We start from the raw sequence: 20,770 nt of genomic DNA, 5'->3' as shown, positions 1-20,770 counted from the left end.
TCTGAAGGATTTTATCCATATTAAAAATGATTATAGGAAGAGATGGCAAAGATTTACGGACCGGGAAGTACGGAATCGATTGCTGGAAAGGAAGATTGAAAAATGGGAGGAAACGTGCCGTAATCTAATAGAAAACGAGTCAGATCGGGAATTTTGGTTGATTCTCGCAAAAAACGAGTCTCATCGCGAATTTCGGCAGATTATATATCTAAAACAATAAGCATTCAATTATAAATTTCAGTATAATACCGTAGCGAAGCACGGGTATCTTGCTAGTATATATATAAAATAGCTTGTCCTGACTGACTGACTGATTCATCATCGCCGAGCCAAAACTACTGGACATAATGAAATGAAATTTTGGGGATACATTCATATTAAGATGTAGGTGCTCGCTAAGAGAGGATTTTTTGGATATTCCGTCGCTAAGGGGGTGAAAATGGGGGTGAAATTTTAAAATGAGTGCACCTATATCTCAAAACTTTAAAAGTTTACAAATGTAAAAATTGGTATTTAGAATCTTCTTTGAAAATAAGGAAACACGTATTTTTTTGTTTTCAGAAAATCCCAATAGGACGGGTGAAAAAGGGTGAAAAATGGGTTGAATGCCTTTAATCAGGATACCGGTACTTATATCTCAGAAACTGAAGATATTACAGACCTGAAAATTGGAACTTTTGATCTCTTTTAAAAATAAAGACACACGTGTTTTTTTGTTTTTGGAAAATCCAATTAATGGGAGGGGAAAAGGGGGGTGAATTTTTAAAATGAGTGTATCTATATCTCAAAACTTTGAAAGTTTACAGATGTAAAAATTGGCATTTAGAATCTTCATTAAAAATAAAGAAACACGTATTTTTTTGTTTTCGGAAAATCCCAATAGGAGGGGGGGAAAGGGGTGAAAAAGGGTTGAACGCATTTAATGAGGATACTTATATCTCAGAAAATGAAGTTATAGACCTGAAGATTGGTGTTTTGGATCTCCTTTTAAAATAAAGAAACAAGTATTGTTTTTGTTTTTGGAAAATCCATTTAATGGGAGGGGGAAAAGGGGGGTGAATTTTTAAAAATGAGTGTATCTACATCTTAAAACTTGAAACGTTTACAGATGTAAAAATTGGTATTTAAAACCTCCTTTAAAAATAAAGAAACATGCATTTTTTGTTTTCGGAAAATCCCAATAGGAGGGGTGTAAAAGGGTGAATAATGGGTTGAATGCCATTAATGAGGATACATATATCTCAAAAACTGAAGATATTACAGAACTGAACATTTGTACATGGGATCTCCTTTAAAAATAAAGTAACATGTATTTTTTTTTGTTTTTGGAAAATTCAATTACTGGCGGTTAAACAGGAGTGACAAATTGGGGTGAAATTTTTGAAAGACTATATCCACAGAATACCTGAGAAACGTGAAATGTTACAGATGTAAAAAGTGGTATCCTGTAAATATAAAGAAACATAGGTGATTTTTTTGGAAACTCCATTTAAGGGAAACTAAAAACGGGGTGAAATTTTTAAATGAGGATTTCTACAGTATATCTCAAAAACTTAACATGTTACAGAAGTGAAAAATGGTACCTTATATCTCTATTAAAATTCAAGAAACGTGTATTTTTAGTTTACCGAAATACCACTTGGCTGGATGGGGGGGGGCGTGGGGGTGTAAAGTGACTGAAAATGGTGTTGAATTATTTTAATTAAGCTACTGATATCTCAAAAATGAAGATGTTACAGACGTGAAATTTGATACTTGGATTCTGCTTTAAAAGTAAAGAAACACGTATTCTCGAAAAATCCAATGAGGGGGGGGGGAGGTGAAAGAATTGAAAAATTAATTGATTTAATTGTATGAGAATACTTACGTCTAATAAAAACTAAAGTTGTTACAGACGTGAAAATTGGTATTTGGATCTCCTTTAGAAACAAAGAAACGCGTGTTTTTTTTGGGGGGGGGAATCATCTTGGGGGGCGGGATTGAAAAGGAGTTGAATTCCTTTCATGAGGTCACACAAATCAAAAACTGAGGAAGTTAGAGTCGTGATAATTGGTATTTAGAAGATCCTTTATTATTAAAGAAACAAGGTTTTTGCCGGAAAATAAAATTGGGGAGGGGGAGGAGTGTGAAGTGAAGTGAAGTTAAAAAAAGTGAATTATTTTTATGGGGATACTTATATCTCAAAACAGCAGGTAATAGACGTGAACATTGGTGTTTGGAATCTCCTTTAAACATAAAGAAACATGCCTTTCTGTTATTTTTTTTTGGGGGGGGGGGTAAATAAACTTAACGGCGGTGGGGTGTAAAAGGAGGTGAGAATAGTTGATTTTACTGTTTACAATGTACTTATAAGGAGCCTCCGTTGCTCAGGTGGCAGCACGCATGCCTCTCACTGCTGGGTTATGTGGTTCAAATCCCGGTCACTCCATGAGACATTCGTGCTGGACAAATCGGAGTCGGGACAGGGTTTTCTATGGACACTCCGGTTTTCCCTGTCATCATTCATTCCAGCAACACTGTCCAATATCATTTCATTTCATTTGTCATTCATTATCCATTGCCCCAGAGGAGTGCGACAGGCTTCGGCAGCCGGCACAATTCCTATTGCCGCCGCCAGATGGGGGCTTTATTCATTCCATTCCTGACACTGTCGAATGACTGGAAACAGGCTGTAGATTTCCGATGTACTTATTCTGATCATAAACCGATCATTTTTTATCTTTCCTGGGTTCGTTTTCAATAGCCATCTTTTGCTTCGGAGAACGTTCTTAGATTACAGTAGATTCTCCTGGCATATAAATAAAATTTTAAACACCTTTGGGAAATAAACGATAGGAATGAGATTGACCGTCCAATTGTTCACCTCTATAATAAGGTCAACAACGCACGGAGTATGTCATTCGTAATACCAGAAATCCCGCACACTTGGCTACGCGCGGTAATGGTGCTGGTCTCATTGTTAACAATGACAGTGGCAGCAGATGTAATTTACCGCCAAGTAGCGATCTTGCATCTTGCTATGGGGTCCAGAACATCTATAATAATAATAATAATAATAATAATAATAATAATAATAATAATAATAATAATAATAATAATAATGTTCTGGACCGTCGTCAAATGTGCAGACCGCGCTGGAAACGGGTCCTGGACGGGTAATGACTAAGAATGCAGTCCAGCTGCGGGTTCAGTACCACCAAGGCACCCAAGAGGACACCACGCCGGATCTCCTCAAGGATTTAATCCATATTAAAAATTCTTATAGGAAAAGATGGCAAAGATTTAGGGACCCAACTGACCGGGTGGAATACCTGGACCTAGCCCGGGAAGTACGAAATCGATTGCTGGAAAGAAAGATTGAAGAATGGGAGGAAACTTGCCGTAATCTATTAGAAAACGAGTCAGATCGCGAATTTTGGCGGATTCTGTCAGATAACCAGTCAGATCGCGAATTTCGGCGGATTATACATAAAACGTTAAGCATTCTATTATAAATCTCATTATAATACCGTAGCGAAGCACGGGTATCTTGCTAGTTACTAATAGAGAGCGAAGACAATGGAAAAAGTATGTCGTAGTGTTTGCTATGCATGTAAATCAAAATAAGTGCATTATATTGCGTTCCTTTCACTACAACTCTTTATGAGATTGACGTTTAAAAATTTGTTTCTGGTGTTGTTTTAACAGAACTATTATTTCAGATGTGGACCCTCTCGTTGGTTGCAACGCTGCTATATTCGTCCCTGTCTCACGGCCATCTCATAACATACTTGGCTTCACCCCATGGAGCTGTGGCAACACCGATACATGGGTGAGTGTGTGTGTGGAAACAGTAGCTAGTTACCAAGACATCTTAACCTTTCTAGATATGAGGCCAATTATTTTATTATGTACTTCCATAAAATGTGGTCCATCAGCTCCTGATAATTTATTTTGATGTAACCAGGAGATTTTTTTTTACAGTTTCCTTTATGTCACACCGACGCAGATAGGCCTTATGGATACGATGGGATTCGAAGGAGACGACCGTGGCCTTAATTAAGGTGCTTGGTGTGAAAATTATTCGCTCCTTTCCACAAGGGCCTCAGTCCAAGCATCAAAGGCTGGCAACATTGGTTTTAAGTAGGCTAGAGTCCAGGACTGTTTTGACGTGGAACGAGACATTTTACATGGCAATTCACACATAAATATCTCTGAGACAGGCGCCCTTGTGTTGTAGAACAATGCGTTGACCGCTGAAGTGCCTTTTCCTATGGGTAACTCATTTCATCGAAAAATTAGACTGAGGCCCTTTTGGAAAGTAGCGATTCAAATGGAAAATCACAGAAAACCGTCTTCTGGGCTGCTGACACTGAGGTTCCAACCCACTATCTTCCGAATGCAAGCTGATAGCTACGTGACCCAAACCGCGTGGCCACTTGTTTGATACCAGTAGTTTTTTTCATTCTGTTTGTTCGGGGCGTCGACCCATGTGGATCTTTTGCCCCTACTGGCACCATATTGTATGAACCTGGGTGTACTTGGAATGGCGGTAGTGTGGAATGTTGTGTGAAAGGAAAGGAAGATTATGGACGTCACAAACAGCCAGTCCCCAGGCTAGGGATATTAATCATTAAAATTAAAAAACCCTGACCCGGCCAGGAATCGAACGCGGGGCCGCCGGGTGACAGGCGGACATGTTGCCCTCTACACTCTACCAGTTGTTTAGAGACAACCTAAAAACATTGCTCGCTCTTCCTGTACAGGATTATTACAAAGATATATGTGAGTTTACCAATACAATTGGAATCATTAGTGTCGATTGTGCCAACGGCCGTAGCCGTGTTGAAACACCGGATCCCGTGAGATCTCCGAAGTTAAGCAACATTGGGCGTGGTCAGGAGTTGGATGGGTTGCCACGCGCTGTTGGTGGGGGGTAAGGGAATGGGGGAGCGGAAAGGAACTGGCCACTCTACCGCACGTAAACTCCGGCTCAGGAACACCTCTACGGAGGTTCGGACCTGCCTTCGGGCAGTATAACCCTTACCTAGTGTCGATTGTGGTATAACTATACCACACACACCTGAGACAGCACGCTGCAGACTTCTGCAGCTCGATGCTCTTCTGCTGCTAGCGGGTTAGTTAGATAGGATTATCAGTCGCGATACCAACTGTTGACGAGGCGTATCCGAGTGACACTCGATTGGTCTGGTTAGACCTGACTTGTAGTTCATAAGAAGTCTCCCTGGAGATTGAAAATGACGCGGCGCTTCCTTAGCCAATTCTGTTGTTACAGCTGACAACCACTTCTACCTGTAGTCCTATTGAGTCCTGGGAGTAGAATACGTCTTTCGTTTCGTTCACGAGCTATGCCCAACGTAGTATTTCGAGCGTCAAACTGGAATGTATAGCAAATTCGGCTTCATAACTTTACAACTTCCAACGATATCTAAATGTTTAATATATGGTTAAAAAGGTAAAAAAAAATTATTGTTTCAATAATCGATGACATCACGGCAAGTGGTGGGGGTGTCCGCCAGTCTGTGTTTAAATTAAGACTGACGCGACGTAGTACAATTAGTACAGCTCGCGACTCCGTGGGACTAGAGTGTTTAGTGACATTACATCTATCATGATACCGTGTGTACTCCGGAGAGACCCGGTGCAGATCTTTCTAGTTGAGGCCCATGGGTAGAGGCATGATTTTTTCGCATTAATTTATGCTCCATTTAGCGAAAATGAAACCATTTTTCGCATTATTTCGCGTAATAGGACTGACCCAATCGCTTCAATTTCGCTTTAATCCTTTCCTAAAGTTATTCATAAAATATTTAATTCGGGAAATTTGTGAATTACTTTTGTGAGAAGCATTATTGATAATCATTCATTATTCCTTATGTAATCTTGACTAGAACCATAATATGGCTCTGATCAAGATTACATAACAAATGACCCTTTCATCCTACATGGCCATAGCTTTCACCTATATGGCCATACCATTAAGGAATTTTAAAGAATATTAATACGAAGAGATTCTTCTGTCAAAATGAGAAATTCTTAGTCTGTCTTCTGTTTCCCTTTACACGCGATATTGGAGTATCATTTCAACATCGTTATTTCCACGAATTTCGCTGCATTTTGGCACTTATCGCAAAATAAGTATATTTCGCTTTAAACTGGCCTTGTCGCTTTAATTCGCGAAAACAAAATCATTAATTTCTTAACCAGAATCATATAATTCGTTAAGATATTTCAAAATCGCTTCAAAATATTTTTGTCGCGTTTTTCATCAATGCGAAAAAATCATGCCTCTACCCATGAGTGATTTGCTCTGATCACCACAACTTCCATAAATTCATGACCAGGTCAATTGAAAATGGTGCTAAATTTGCGAAATATCTAAATATATTCGGTCTAAATGGAACAGAAACTGCTTAAACGCGTTCTGGAACATAGAGAGAAATCTGAGGAATCCAGTAAGCCCATTAAGTATGGATCAGAACGTGCCGTATAGTACCGGTACCGCGGCGCAAGAAAGTGGATACGTTCACGCAGCACTTCTACCATGCCTGTGGAATCTGTAGACTGGGACTCGATAATAGATACATTAATACATTTTAAAATACGGGGTAATCGTAACTATAGTTGTTACATCTCATTCCATCCACTTCAATTGTGTCAGGAAGACGCATTCTACGCCATAAACCTTGTGACCATGTCTCCTACACAGCCCCACGTTATTTTAAAAATACATTTCCGAATATATAAGTGACTATTGTTGCGAATTTATAACACGTTCTTACAAAAGTGAGTGTTTTTCTAGGGGTGGTTTGATGTGTCTCTAGCCTTGTCCATGAACACATCACTCGCTTAGAAGTAATACTATATAGGATTTATGTGATTTGCCTTTACAAATAATGTAATTTGTGCTTTTGTTCATATTATATGGTTTTAGTGCTAATTGTAATTCTGTGACAAAAACATACGGATGGGACAGATGAGGGAATGTCCCTCCTGGGTTTTCATGACTTGTGACGCAATTCTGAGTTTGGCGTTACATAGTCAACTGAATACTCTTAGCATAATGACAGCGTGTTAACAAATGGAAGTTTGAGTGCAAACCAAAGAATATGGTTAAGAACTGCCCCTCTCTGTACAAAGAATGAAATGAAGCCAATAAAAACGGATTGAATGATTTTATCTTTACGTCTGTTATGTTATTGATGTGGTCTATTGCGAGCTAACGTATGTAGTTGGTCTCCTAGTAAAACGGGTGGCTAATTATACACCCGGAGCATGCCCTGAACGTACCACTCTGGTACCATACTGGTCTGCACTTGCGCTTAAAAGTGAGTCGTTTGATTCCGTGCGGTTATAATTTGTGAAGCTGAAAGCCGAGAATAGTAATGGGGCTACACTTGAATCGTATTCAAATTCCTCTTTCCAGCAATACCAAACGCCGCCCTTGCGGTGTAGGGGTAGTGTGCCTGCATCTTATCCGGAGGCCCCGGATTCGATTCCCGGCTAGGTCAAGGATATTTTACCTATTTCGAGATCCACTCAGCCTGCGTGATTACAATTGAGGAGCCATCTGACGGTGAGGTGGCAGCCCCGGTCTAGAAAGCCAAGAATAACGGCCGAGAGTTCCATCGCACTAACCACATGACACCTTGTAATCTGTAGGCCTTCGGGTTGAGCATCGGTCACTTTGTTGGCCATGACTCTTCGGAGCTGTTGCGCTATGGTGTTAGGTTTTAGTGATACCAAAGATGGTGAAGTTTCATATCATTTTGGTAACACTTGAAATATCGTACAAAAAAATGTAACCTCTGCCCTAATTGCCCTAAGTCTGTGCGGTTTCGGTCACGTAGTTGTGAGCTTGCGTTCGGGAGATAATGGGTTCGAACCACACTGTCGGCAGCCCTGAAGATGGTTTTCTATGATTTCCCGTTTGCACACCAGGCAAATGCTGGGGTTGTACCTTAATTAAGGCGACGGTCGCTTCCTTCCCTCTCCTAGCCGTTTCCTATCCCATCGCCAGCATAAGACTCATCTGTGTGGGTGCGACATAAAGCAAATTGGAAAACAAAAAAAAACATATTTAACAGATTTTGTGTACTTAAATCCAGTTTTAAAATCCGAAAATCTCCTGTATACAAAACGGAAACGCTGTAGGTGACGCTCACACCGAGTCTCAAGATGGCGTTTCCATAAGTAACACTCGTGTCCTGACCTATATATCGCATACTGAGAATTATAAGGCCACATCTCAAAAAAAAAAATTTCGTTTTATTCAAGTAATATCATCATCTAGTCATGCTCTATTTAGTGTAACATGGCCATACATATATTTTAATTTTTTTCCACCTGAGGGCAGATAATTCCTTATAACATTTTGGTTTCTTAATCTTAGTGTTGAGAACAATACAGCCACATTTTGACATATGGCTGTATTATACTTGCATTCCATACCAATTCACTGTTGTGTAGGTACGCATCTTAAGTTATGGCCTTATTACTCTCACATTTCTGAGTGTAGGGCTCTTGTTGCTACAATGTAAATCCAGTTTCCTTATTGTCATTAATAATGTACTTATTATTTACATTGAATTGGAGGGAATTCCTTAGTGACTATAGTAGAGAAACTTCTGTGCGTTGTGTTCATCAGTTTTGCCTTATTCTGTGATTTTGGATGTATCAAAATGGACATGAACAATACAGGATCATCCCGAATAAGGAAAATGATGATGATGGTGCTCCATCCTGCCACAAATTGTGATTCAGAGGTAAGCAGCCACCTGTAGATATGATTAAAATTATATCTGGGATTTATCATAGCTGTAACTGGAAGTATATGGATTTAAGTTGATCGTTTATTTTAATATATTTAGTGTACTACTGGAAGCAGTAACTTTGTACCCTGTTGCTGTTTTTCATACTCGTACATTTCTTAAATATTCATGAAATGATGAGGGAACGGAGAGCGTACCTAAGGCTGATTAATTTGTTATAGATTGTTGAACACCAACATGGAATTGAACTTGATGAGATGCAAAGTATCCCTGTAGCACCTACAAAGGACCAAAGCGACTTCGATATTTTAAAACCAGATATAGGCAGTGATGATTTACAGGCAAGTTGAATTCAGAAATCGAATATCCATTGGATAAATCGCCTGGGTAGTAATATCTGTGTAAAATATAATAATGTTAGTTTTATGTTTTGTTACTTGTAGATAAATGCCGGTGAAGAAAAGGTTTACACTGATCTCGTGCCTGTGAAAGCAGCTCATCTCCCTCAGAGTATCATATTACCACTTGCAACATGCACTAACTGTTAAGGGACAAGTGGAGCTTAGTGCAATACAAGCACAATGGCCTCAGAGGTACATTATTATAAATAACATGCTATAGGTAGTTCTTTCAAATTAAGTCATAACAAGCAAACGAAATACAGAGGGTCTAATTTTTCTCTTTTGCAGACCAGTTCACAAGAAAAGAATGTCGATCGAGGGAAGCAGAGTGGGGCGCTGGAAGAGTTTGTTTGTGATAGTGATATCTCAGAATTAGTACATTTTGAAAAGCGTGCTGTGCCTGAAATAGAAACAACTGAGGATTCTACCGAGAGTGAACATGCAACACTTCGAGTAGAAAGTGAAGTAGCTGATAGATCGCAGAGCAAGAAAAGGAAACGTCAGCCAGAGTTATGGAAAGCGAACATAAAGAAATCAAGAGTAAATTTAGGTCAGACATACCTCACTGTAACCAATAAAGAAATAGTTGCGAAGTCAGTTAGAGGTTTTTGTGGGAAAAAGTGCCGTCTTCAATGTCCCACCAAAATTACAGAGGAAAGACAAGCAGAAATCAATAAATCCTACTGGCAATTAGGAGATCATGGCCTGCAGCGTAATTTTGTGGTCAGTCACTCCCAAAAAGTGCAACCAAGGTACAGATATTCAAAAGAAGGCAGCCAGAGGGGATGTAATATTGCGTACTACTTCCTTGTAGATGGAAATAAAATAAGGGTCTGTAAGCAGTTTTTTATGAAAACTCTTGATGTAGGAGATAAGTTCATAAGGAACTGCTGGAATAAAGTTGACGAACATGGAGTTTTAGAGAAGGAGAAACGCGGAAAACACACAAAGCATAATGTTGATTAGGCGTTGAAGGAACAGGTTAGAAACCATATACGCTCGTTCCCCAGAACAGAGTCTCATTATCTTCGAGCTCAAACAAGTAAAGAGCATCTAGATGGGAGCTTAACAGTTGCTGAGATGTACCGACTGTATCTGGAAAATCAAACCAAAAGCGGACTTCCTTCAGTGAAGCTCAGTTTATATAGGAAAATTTTCAATACAGACTTCAATCTTTCTTTTTTTGTGCCAAAGAAAGATCAGTGTGCGCTCTGTGAAAGTTACAAAAATGCCAGTTATGAAGAAAAGGAACAGAAACGAGCAATGTATGAAGATCATTGCAGAAACAAACTTCTAAGTAGAGAAGAGAAATCCAAAGATAGTGTTCTTGCTAAGGAAGGGTCATTGACTGTATCATACTTTGATTTACAGGCAGTCCTTCAAGCACCATGTGGTGATATTTCAGTTTTGTACTATAAGAGAAAGTTGAACTGTTATAATTTTACTGTTTATGATATCGAAAAGAAGGAAGGGTACTGTTTCTTTTGGAACGAATCCATAGCTAATCGTGGAGTCAATGAAATTGGAACTTGTGTTTTGACTTTTCTAGAAGAACATTGCCAGAATCAACGTGTTGTATTTTATTCAGATAATGCTGGTGGACAAAATAAGAATAAATTTATAGCATCTTTGTACCTCTTTGCTGTACAGACACTTAGTATTCCACAAATTACCCATAAATATTTGATAGCTGGACATACACAGAACGAAGGAGATAGTATGCATTCTACAATCGAGAAGCAGAAAGCAAGGAGTTTGAAATCAGGCCCAATTTATACACCAACGCAGTGGGTGCCTCTGATACAGTTAGCTAAGAAAGAAGGAAAGCCCTACGTTGTAAGAGAGCTTGCGACGGAGGACATTAAAGATTTTAAACAACTGGCGAAGAATATGGGTAAGAATTTCACAGTCAACGAAGATGGCCAGAAAGTGAAATGGAATTCCTTCAAAATCATCGAAACAAGAAAGGATTCACCCAACGTTCTGTTCTACAAAACAGACTACGAAGACCAGGACTTTAAAACAATACACGTAAGAGGAAAACTGCGAGGACGTCCAAGTTTACCACTTCGGGAACAGGCTTATTCATGTCCACCCAAAATATCTTTGAGCAAGCTTAAGGACCTCCTCGACTTGTGTTCAGCTGGTGTCATTCCTAGAATTCATCACCTGTTCTTTAAAAGCCTACAAGCTCATGATCAAAATGAAGAGGACAGACAAGCGGACCTTACGGAAGCTGATTACCAATGTGAGGAGCTGTAGAATTATGTTGACAAAATTATTGTACTTTGAATATAATAAAATTGGTTTTGGTTAAGTTATTGTGTAGTAAATATTGCAGAATAAAGTGTGCTTGTGATCATTATGCAAGTTGGTATTCATACTTTCCATTACAATTTCGAAGTAATGTTAGTAAATCTTCTACCTTGCTGGTATTATAAGGCCACAAGTACAAATTTTATTAATATAAATCAGATTAGCTCGCATACAATTGCATAAATCAAAGCGTATGTAGACCAAAGTAAAAAGTGTATATACCGAAGTAATTGTAGTAAACAGTTACTTTGATTTATGAATAATCTGATTTTATATACAAGAAGCAAACTTTCAAATCTCTCTCCTGTAAAATTTACCTGTTTTGAGTTGTGGCCGTGTTATTCTCAGTGTACGATATATAGACTTTGGTCCTAACTAGCTAGAAACGCGCCATATAGAGGATATCTGTGAGGACTAGCAAATAGGAGAGAAGAATGCCTGTAAATAGCGCCAGTTATAATAAGGATAGAATAGTGTCTTGTATTCAAATGACAGAAGTGAACACAAAAACCACAGTTTCTGAGATTTCATATCTTGAGGAACCTTGATATACACATGGAAAATTGAAATGACGCTATTATTATTATTATTATTATTATTATTATTATTATTATTATTATTATTATTATTATTATATGTCCAACCCTTGTCCCGTTTCTTTACGGGTTCGGTTATGAAGTGAGATGAATGTTCAAAAAAAAGCGCGATTTTTTACGACTGGATGCTCTTCCTGACGTCAACCTCATCAAAGGAGTTAATGAAATGAAATTAATGACGTTATATACAGTATGATAGTAGAAAAGGAGAGAATAAAACCCGGTGCCTTACATAGCCTACTCCTGTCCAATAGCACCAAAGTGTCTGCTCAATGCTTAACGTTCCCATTCGACAGACGGATCACCATCAATAGTGCCATATGCCCTCAATCCATATGAACAACGCGTAGATGTTTGGAACTGAATCCAGGTTTTTGGCAAGTAATCTGGTGATACGAAATTGTATACCACCACCTCTCCTACACTGCCAGTCAATATTCTGGTGGTGAAAATGTTTTGGACAAACGGGGCTCGAACCGGTTGACCTCGGTGTCAGATTATATATACCATCCTTTCGACTGTCCCTGCAGCACCTACAGTCCATAAAGGGCCTTAGCTTGCGAAGACGATTGTCTCCAACCCTGTCGACTTGAATGTAATGAAGCATAATGACCTCCTCAAGAGGCTCCGTGGCTGAGGCGGCCTCTCACCGCTGGGTTCTGTGGTTCAAATCCTGGTCACTCCATGTGAGATTTGTGGTGGACAAAGCGGAGGCGGGACAGGTTTTTCTCCGGTACTGAAGTTTTCCCTGTCATATTTCAATCCAGCACCACTCTCCAATATCATTTCATTTCATCTGTCCTTCTTAATCATTGCCCCAGAGTGCGACAGGTTTCGGCAGCCGGCACAATTCATATCCTCGCCGCTGGATGGGGGCTTCATTCATTCCATTCCTGACCCGGTCGAATGACTGTAACCAGGCTGTGGATTTTCATTTCAATGACCTTCTCAGCCTTGTTGACAGGATCTGTTACCTCTCACCTCACACAGTTCCTCAGTTTACAACTCAAAACTTAGTGAACTGAGTCAAAAATTAGATTCCTTGGATGAACCGTAAATTACATCCAGAGCCTAAGCCCAGTGTAATGAAGAAAATTAATAAATTTGATATGGAACATGAGCACGTTATCAAACTGACTTGAATCACGTCATACGTACAAGTAGACCTCGTTATACGCTATAGTTACGTTCCGCGGAATTGCCGCGCATAGCGAATTCGCGTAAATCGAGTCATTATATATGTAAAATATAGGGTTAGGTTTCCGTTTACTCACATATTAAGTTTATATTCTTAGAATTGTTACAAAATATAAACATTATCATGTTTCTGAAACGCATTTTAATGCAAAATTATTCACTTAAAATTAAATAATAAAATCATTTCATTAAGTCCATCTACATACCCTGAACAGGCTCTGGATCATCTACATCAGAGGAATCTGATAATGCTGTAGTCGGTTCACTTTCCGTCACGCATTTCCTTTCGTGCAAATCCTTTGTGGCTAAAGTGTTCTCGCTCGGCGCTTGACATTCATTTGAAGTGCCACATTGTCTTTCAAAGAAATGTTTAATTGTTGACTGCGCAGTCTTCTTTGCCAGTTGATTACACAGCTCCTTGTAACATTTAAGACAATGTTCAACTTCTCTCTTCACTATTGCACTCCTTACTTCTTCAGGATCATGTTCTTCGAATATTGCCATTACAGCGTCATCATTCTGAAGGCCTCGGCCATTTTCTTCGTTGTCAGCTTTCTAAGAGGCTGAACTTCCTCTACTTCTGTTTCTTCTTTATTACTATTCTCACTCAAAAATGATCAAATCTTCGTTTCTCAGATCTTCCGAATGAGAGTTTAAGAGATCACACACATTTTCTTCATCGACATCAGTGAATCCAATCTGCCGTGTCATGTCCCCAATTTCTCTCGTTGCACCGGTGACGTCAATGATCACTTCATCATCTAGCACTGACACAGCATCGTGCCACAGTTTCCTCCATACACCATTCATACATTTCGGAGTAATGTCAGTCCATGCGTCTCTGATAATACCAATCGCCATCTTAATACTAAACTGTAGTCAGAAAATCTTGATGGTAAGTTCGTCATTCGAATCACTTAAAGCCAAAATCGCGTATATGCGAAATCACCGATAACGAATCCGCGGAAAAAGGGGGTTACCTGTATATGGATATGGTCATCACATTTCTAATCCCTACATAAATAGCCTTGCCAAAATCTATTTGTTTGTTTGTTTTATTGTATCATCACAATCAACAACTTGACAGAACTAAAGTATATTCTACCATAAGCTGGCAAACTGGAATATTAATTTAAAATCAGTCATAGAATAGCTCACACACCTCACACTTTAATTAACTGAGTTGAGTGACTTATCTCTCCAGCATTTGACATTCTGGACGTAAGTAAACCGCTTGAGAATGCCGCGCTAACCATATGTCACTCCATTATCTGCTGGCCATCTGACTGGGCAGAAATCATCCTGACAGGCCAAAGGTCTAATGAGCTGTTGAGCCACGGGTTTCTTTTTCTTTCTTTCTTTCTTTCTTTCTTTCTTTCTTTCTTTCTTGGATTTAATTAATTATGCAAGGTGCTGTACAGTTCAGTTCCAAACTTAGCCAAACAGCAAGCTTAGGGAACTATGTTAAACCATCTATAATAATGATGCTCTATGTTCTATGTTGCAAAGGTTCCATGTTGTCCCGCACACAAAGCTGCTCTCGCATCCCACAGTGATCGGCTCGGTTCTCACCACTGCTCCACAACCTGGAGGAGAACCACATGGACAAAGTGACCAGACGAATACTGGACAGCAGCACCCTGTGCAACTTCAACCAGCCCAAGGACATCCTGTACAGCTGCAACCAGCCCAAGGACACCCTATACAGCTGCATCCAGTTCAAGGACAGCCAGCGCAGGCGCAACCTGTTCCTGTACATCCTGTCCAGTTACATCCGGTTGCAGCACATCCAGTTCCTGTACAGCCAGTACATGGACATCCAATTCCAATTCAACCAGTGGCAACACATCCGGCCCATGTACAGCCAGTACATGGACAACCTGTTCCAGTTCAACCAGTGGCAACAAATCCAGTTCCTGTTCAACCAGTAGCGACACAACCAGTTCCCGTTCAGCCAAACCCTGTATATCCAGCAGGAGGACAGCCAGTCCAGATTCAACCAGTAGCTATTCACCCCTTCCAAACTCACCCTGTTCTAGTCCCATATGGCACACCTCACGCTACTCCACTAAAACTCTTTTTTACTCGCTTCCCACCATTGCTAGAATCAATGGTCAATCGTGTCCAGAATTATTTCTCCACTTATCTCACACCAGGATACTTCCCTCAAGACATTTCTTCGGCTTCGTCACCACCGGGTGCGGCTGTCACTCCTGCGTCTACAAGTAGTACGCAGGGTGAACCACCTGCGACCACCACAGCTACAGCCACTACCCAAATTACAACCACGACAACCACAACGACGACTACCACCACCACACAGGCACCGCCGCCAGCTCTGGAGAATACTACACCTGAGCCTAGTGGAGCTCCATCTGGAGGTAGTGACACTAACTACAGGCCAGCTGCCCCTGCCCCTGAGAACACCAACAGGCCGTCAACTTCATCAGACGATAACAATGGCTATGAACACCCCACTGCACCGGGTCAAAACTTCAATAACTATGGCCCTCCTGCTACTCCGGTCGATAGTTATGGAACACCTCTTTCACCCAACGCTTACAACAGTAACAATTATGGCCCATCATCTCCATCTGATAATGGATTTAAACCTTCTGCACCACCGAATAACAATTTCAGTCCATCCGGTCCTGCTGGGGACAACTTCAACAATAACAATAATAATAATAATAATTTTGGAGGTACTGATGGACATCCTCCGTCTGTACCTTTCGAAGACCAGGATGGAAGATATCATTACAATCCACCAGTCAGAAACCCCTTTAGTTATCCGAAGAACAATTTCAATAGATTCAACAGATATAAAAATAACTATTACTACAAGCGGTAGTAGAACGTCTAAACAAGTCGCCGAAGAGTGTTTGGATCAAGGCTTTCAGTGGCCTGCAATATTGACTCGAAGAGTCTTCAGGAGTTATACGACTAACAAGGACCCTAGGATTATGGTTGGAATGTATATAGGGACGTTTTTAAGCTTTTAAGTTTGGGGCCGTCGCATTTGTGTTCTTCACGTGGAGGTCTGGTCACTGCCAGTACGACCATCATTGAGTGACAAGCCACTAACGAGTGGTGCTTACTACTTCCTAGCGAGACTACGAAAGCAACAAAACCCAGAAAGAAACGGCAGGGTGGCGGTACATTTAAGGGTATCAGTTTGTTAAAGTGCATGGCTGTGGAAATCCATCGCCGCAGTAACATTATGTGTATTAAGTTATTTATGCACAACCAACTGCCTTCTCCTCGGTTTAAATTTGTGTGGAAGTACAGTTGGTGCTTAATCCGGGTATATTCATGAAAAATCGTCAGCGTTTAGAAACCCTGTCCAGTTTTATTTCAAATTCCAGGATGCTGGTTCAGTCTGTACGAGGGGTATTCGCTGGCAAAATGTACACGGTGTAAAAAAATCTTATGCATTGATCAATTTTTCAGTAATCTCTACGACGAGTACCAAGAATCGGTGGAATATATACTTACAAAGTGTTATGCATTCATCACTGTATTAATAATGTTATAAATGTACCAAATACCACTAGCAGGCGTAGGGAATAGAAACGTTGTAGGAGAACCACGTGAAATACGTGAATTATGAAAAAACCTACGACCTGTTTTCCAGTCATTGACCTGGTCAGGGATGAAATGAATGAAGCAGATATAGGCTGTTAGTACGATGGGGTCGCCACTCCCAAAGTGATTATTAATGAATGATAGATGCTCTGAAATGAGAATGGAGAGTGTTGCTGGAATGAAAGATGACAGAGAAAACCGGAGTACCCGGAGAAAAACCTGCCCCGCCTCCGCTTTGTCCAGCACAAATCTCACATGGAGTGACCGGGATTTGAACCACGGTATCCAGCGGTGAGAGGCCGACGCGCTGCCATCTGAGCCACGGAGGCTCTGTACATAAATTATATTTGGTACATTATCTCGTTTTCTAATATTCTTTCTACCCGTTTAGGTATGCATTAATATATACCGCTACCCTATATACAGGTAAAACCTTTTCCGCATTTTTCTTCTAAATTTCTTTATTTACGTAGTCTCGCACTCGATAGCGGCTTGTCGCTCTCCAATCGTTGTAGTACCCACACCTCCAGGCGCCCAGCACAAGGTAGATCGCTCCAAACTTTGACGCTTTGAAATGACCCTAACTATCACTCTGAACTAAAACTGTTGCATTGTCAATTAGACACCAAACTTCAGCCATCCACCTGTGGAACTCGAACCGAAATCCCAATTTCGAACAAGTTGAGTGTTCCTTGTACCTTACGTATCTTACGTAAAATGGGGCAATGAGGCATGCTTCTCTTTCCCATCGGAATGCTAATTAGAACTTCCTATTGTGATAAAATTACATCCTTAGCCAAATACATCGATGAAGTAAAGAGAGTTTATGTATCGAATCTTTAAATAAATCATCATAAATTCAAAAAGAAGGAGATGAGACTGGGAACCTCAAGGAATAAGGGTGTCTGATTAGAAAATATCATCATTTGACGGGGAGTCCGGCTTCATGGCTAAATGGTTAGTGTGCTGGCCTTTGGTCACAGGGGTCCCGGGGACGATTCCCGGGAGGGTCGGGAATTTTAACCATAATTGGTTAATTTCACTGGCACGGGGGATGGGTGTATGTGCTGTCACCATCATCATGTTATCGTCATCACGAAGCGCAGGTCGCCTACGGGAGTCAAATCTAAAGACCTGCATCTGGCGAGCAGAACTTGTCCTCGGACACTCCCGGCACTAAAAGCCATACACCATTTCATTTCATTTAACGGGGAGAGACAACGTAGTTCTCAGAAGGCCCAAATTATCAGTTTAAGAAGAGAATTGTAGTTTGTCACGATAAAATTTAAGTAGTACAGTAAGAGTAACAGTATATCATAGTCTAATAAAGACAATACGACAGAGAGAAATGATAACACAAGAGCGATAAATAAAGCAATCCATGGTTAACAGACAGTTCACCAACCCATCCATCCCTGGGCCCTAAAATATGGTGCTATTTAAACGGTAGGTATCAGTCAGCTATCCAAGGAGGAATAGGCTGATTAAAGTTATTTTCGAATAATCACAGTACATTAATTCGATACTCATAGCAATGGTTTGTGATGAATGTGACACACAAGACTGCTGTACGAAACATTCAAAGCTTCGATATTATGTGCAATAAATATGAAAATAATGTTGTATCTAACACTGAAAAGTATTTGATGATAGCACATCGACAACTAATGAGCTAGGGTACGGGAAACATGTCATGCCGTCCTCTTTCAGTGATTATGAAGCGATAAAGTCAATGCTGAGAAAAGTTACTGGTTCGGATAAAGTGTTTCTCTAAAAAAGGTAGCAAACATAATATTAACTAGTTCCTGTATTTTTCATCAAACATTATAACTATCAAAATCATTAAAACATTTCTGAAATACAATCGGCCAACGTGCTATTGTAAAGTTCTCCATCCCAAACTCATGCTTAGCATTACACCAATTTAACAAGAATCAATAATCCAGAGGCAAAACTTGAGGTATATAATGCAATTGTATTATTTTTAACTTATGTTTCGTAATTACTCGATGTAATATTTGTTGTACAAATATAAATGTAAATGTTTAAAATAAAACGTTTTAATTTGTTAATAAAATAATTGTTAAAATAGCAAATTTATTATTTCTTCCCAGTAATACCATATCCTATACTTATAAATTTTGTACATAACTTACGGGGCGTTGCACAGTTTTTTCTTAAGTGCAGACGAAGAACATATTCCATAATCCTCTCTCACCTGTAGAGTTGCTGTTAAGTCGTTCCTGGAATGGGCACATCTTTGAGCATCGGCTCCGCTCCGTGTACTTGTATTATATACTCCCTGGTTGAGTGTATATTACGATATTACTGATCAATAAAGTATTTATTTGACAACTGTTCTAATTCCAAGCGGTATTAACCCTTTGAGTGCCAGTTAATCTTCCAAATTCCCGAAGATACCCAAATATTTTACCCGAAAACGCGTACTTTTTACTTTTTTGATATCTTGAGAAACTTTTGATATGTCCGCTTGTCCCTTTTCTATTCTGGCTCTGAAGGTTTAGTACACAATGAATGAATAATTTTGAATATTCTAAAGTAGCAGATCTTATAAAAAAAAGAAGATACATTTTAATACTTTGGGCTGTTTTTTAGTTCCATAACCTTTTTATCACGAGTATGTGTTATACCTATTTTTTATCAGATTCTATAAAATGACTCAGTATTTCCTACTTACATTTCTTACTCGAGGACGTTATTGTTTATTTCTGTCATGTATAGTGCCTCAATGCAACCGTTTACAAAACATCCTATATGGTCAAAGAAAAATGTGCTAAAACCTCCTAGTTGTTAGTGACACAGCTAAAATATTCTCCACCTTGTAACAAAAAAATAATGATAAGGAAACTATTGATAGAATTAAAAGTTATTTTGACAATTTAAAGGTTAACATACACTTTAATGTGTGAATTTTGTCCTGCAAGAGTATAGAAGCCAACAGCATGGAGTCGTGGGATTTAAACACTCTTAGGTGCCTCTAAACTCAGTCAGGATAAAAGCCTAACAATGACTAACCAATTGCGATTTATATCGGTATACTGAGACTTGCTATATCGTGCTATCCCTGTTGAGAGTGTGGAGAAACCTGGATAAAACCTTTCTAGATAGTTGTTATGTGTGCAGGGATCTCCAAGAGGTACATTCTTTAAGAAGGTTGATAGTTAACCTGTCAATCCGGTAATTAAAAGCCCTGTAGTAGCTCGTCCTCAGTAGGTATTTTTAACTGCCGTACCATGCCCACAATATACGAGCAAGATACTTCTTCAAATATAGCTACAAATTCAAGACGCTATTGACTTACAGTGAGGAGCCTGGTGCCTGAAACATAAAGTATTCCAAAGTTATAACATTTGTAACTGTGATGACGATACATTCCAGAAACGAATGTTTTTTTCTGGCCTATGTTTATTGGGACTTTTATCTTGAATACATCTGCAACTTCGGTCCAATATTAGCGTGTCGACGTGAATGCGTCTGTAACTTCGGTCCCATGTTACAGGGCCATGCCGGAAAGTCGATTGACAACTTTGAGGTGAATACGTCTATAACTTCGGTCCTATGTTAGAGTGCCACCCCAGAAAGTCAACCGACACCTTTGAGATGAGTACATCTGTAACTTCGGTCTTGTGTTAGAGTGCCACCCCAGAAAGTCAACCGACACCTTTGAGGTGAATACGTCTGTAACCTTGGCCCCCTGTTAGACCCCAGAAAATCAACCGACACCTTTGAGATGAGTACGTCTGTAACTTCGATTCCATGTTAGAGTGCCACCCCAGAAAGTCAACCGACACCTTTGAGGTGAATGCGTCTGTAACTTCGATCCCATATTAGAGTGCCACCCCAGAAAGTCAACCGACACCTTTGAGGTGAATGCGTCTGTAAC

The 20,770-nt window shown here is 39.8% G+C and overlaps 1 protein-coding gene across 1 annotated transcript; it reads left to right on the top strand.

The window, feature by feature from the left end:
* The first annotated feature begins 14,779 nt into the window (after positions 1-14,779).
* LOC136868705 (probable serine/threonine-protein kinase mkcB) lies at positions 14,780-16,132 on the top strand. Its single transcript, XM_067144798.2, has one exon. The coding sequence runs from the start codon at positions 14,780-14,782 to the stop codon at positions 16,130-16,132; it is 1,353 nt and encodes a 450-aa protein (XP_067000899.2).
* Positions 16,133-20,770: the final 4,638 nt, after the last annotated feature.

Source organism: Anabrus simplex, chromosome 1 (assembly GCF_040414725.1).
Source record: "Anabrus simplex isolate iqAnaSimp1 chromosome 1, ASM4041472v1, whole genome shotgun sequence".
Taxonomy (NCBI): domain Eukaryota; kingdom Metazoa; phylum Arthropoda; class Insecta; order Orthoptera; family Tettigoniidae; genus Anabrus; species Anabrus simplex.
The sequence above is the reverse complement of the archived record's forward strand: the minus strand, read 5'-3'. Positions and strand labels throughout refer to the sequence as shown.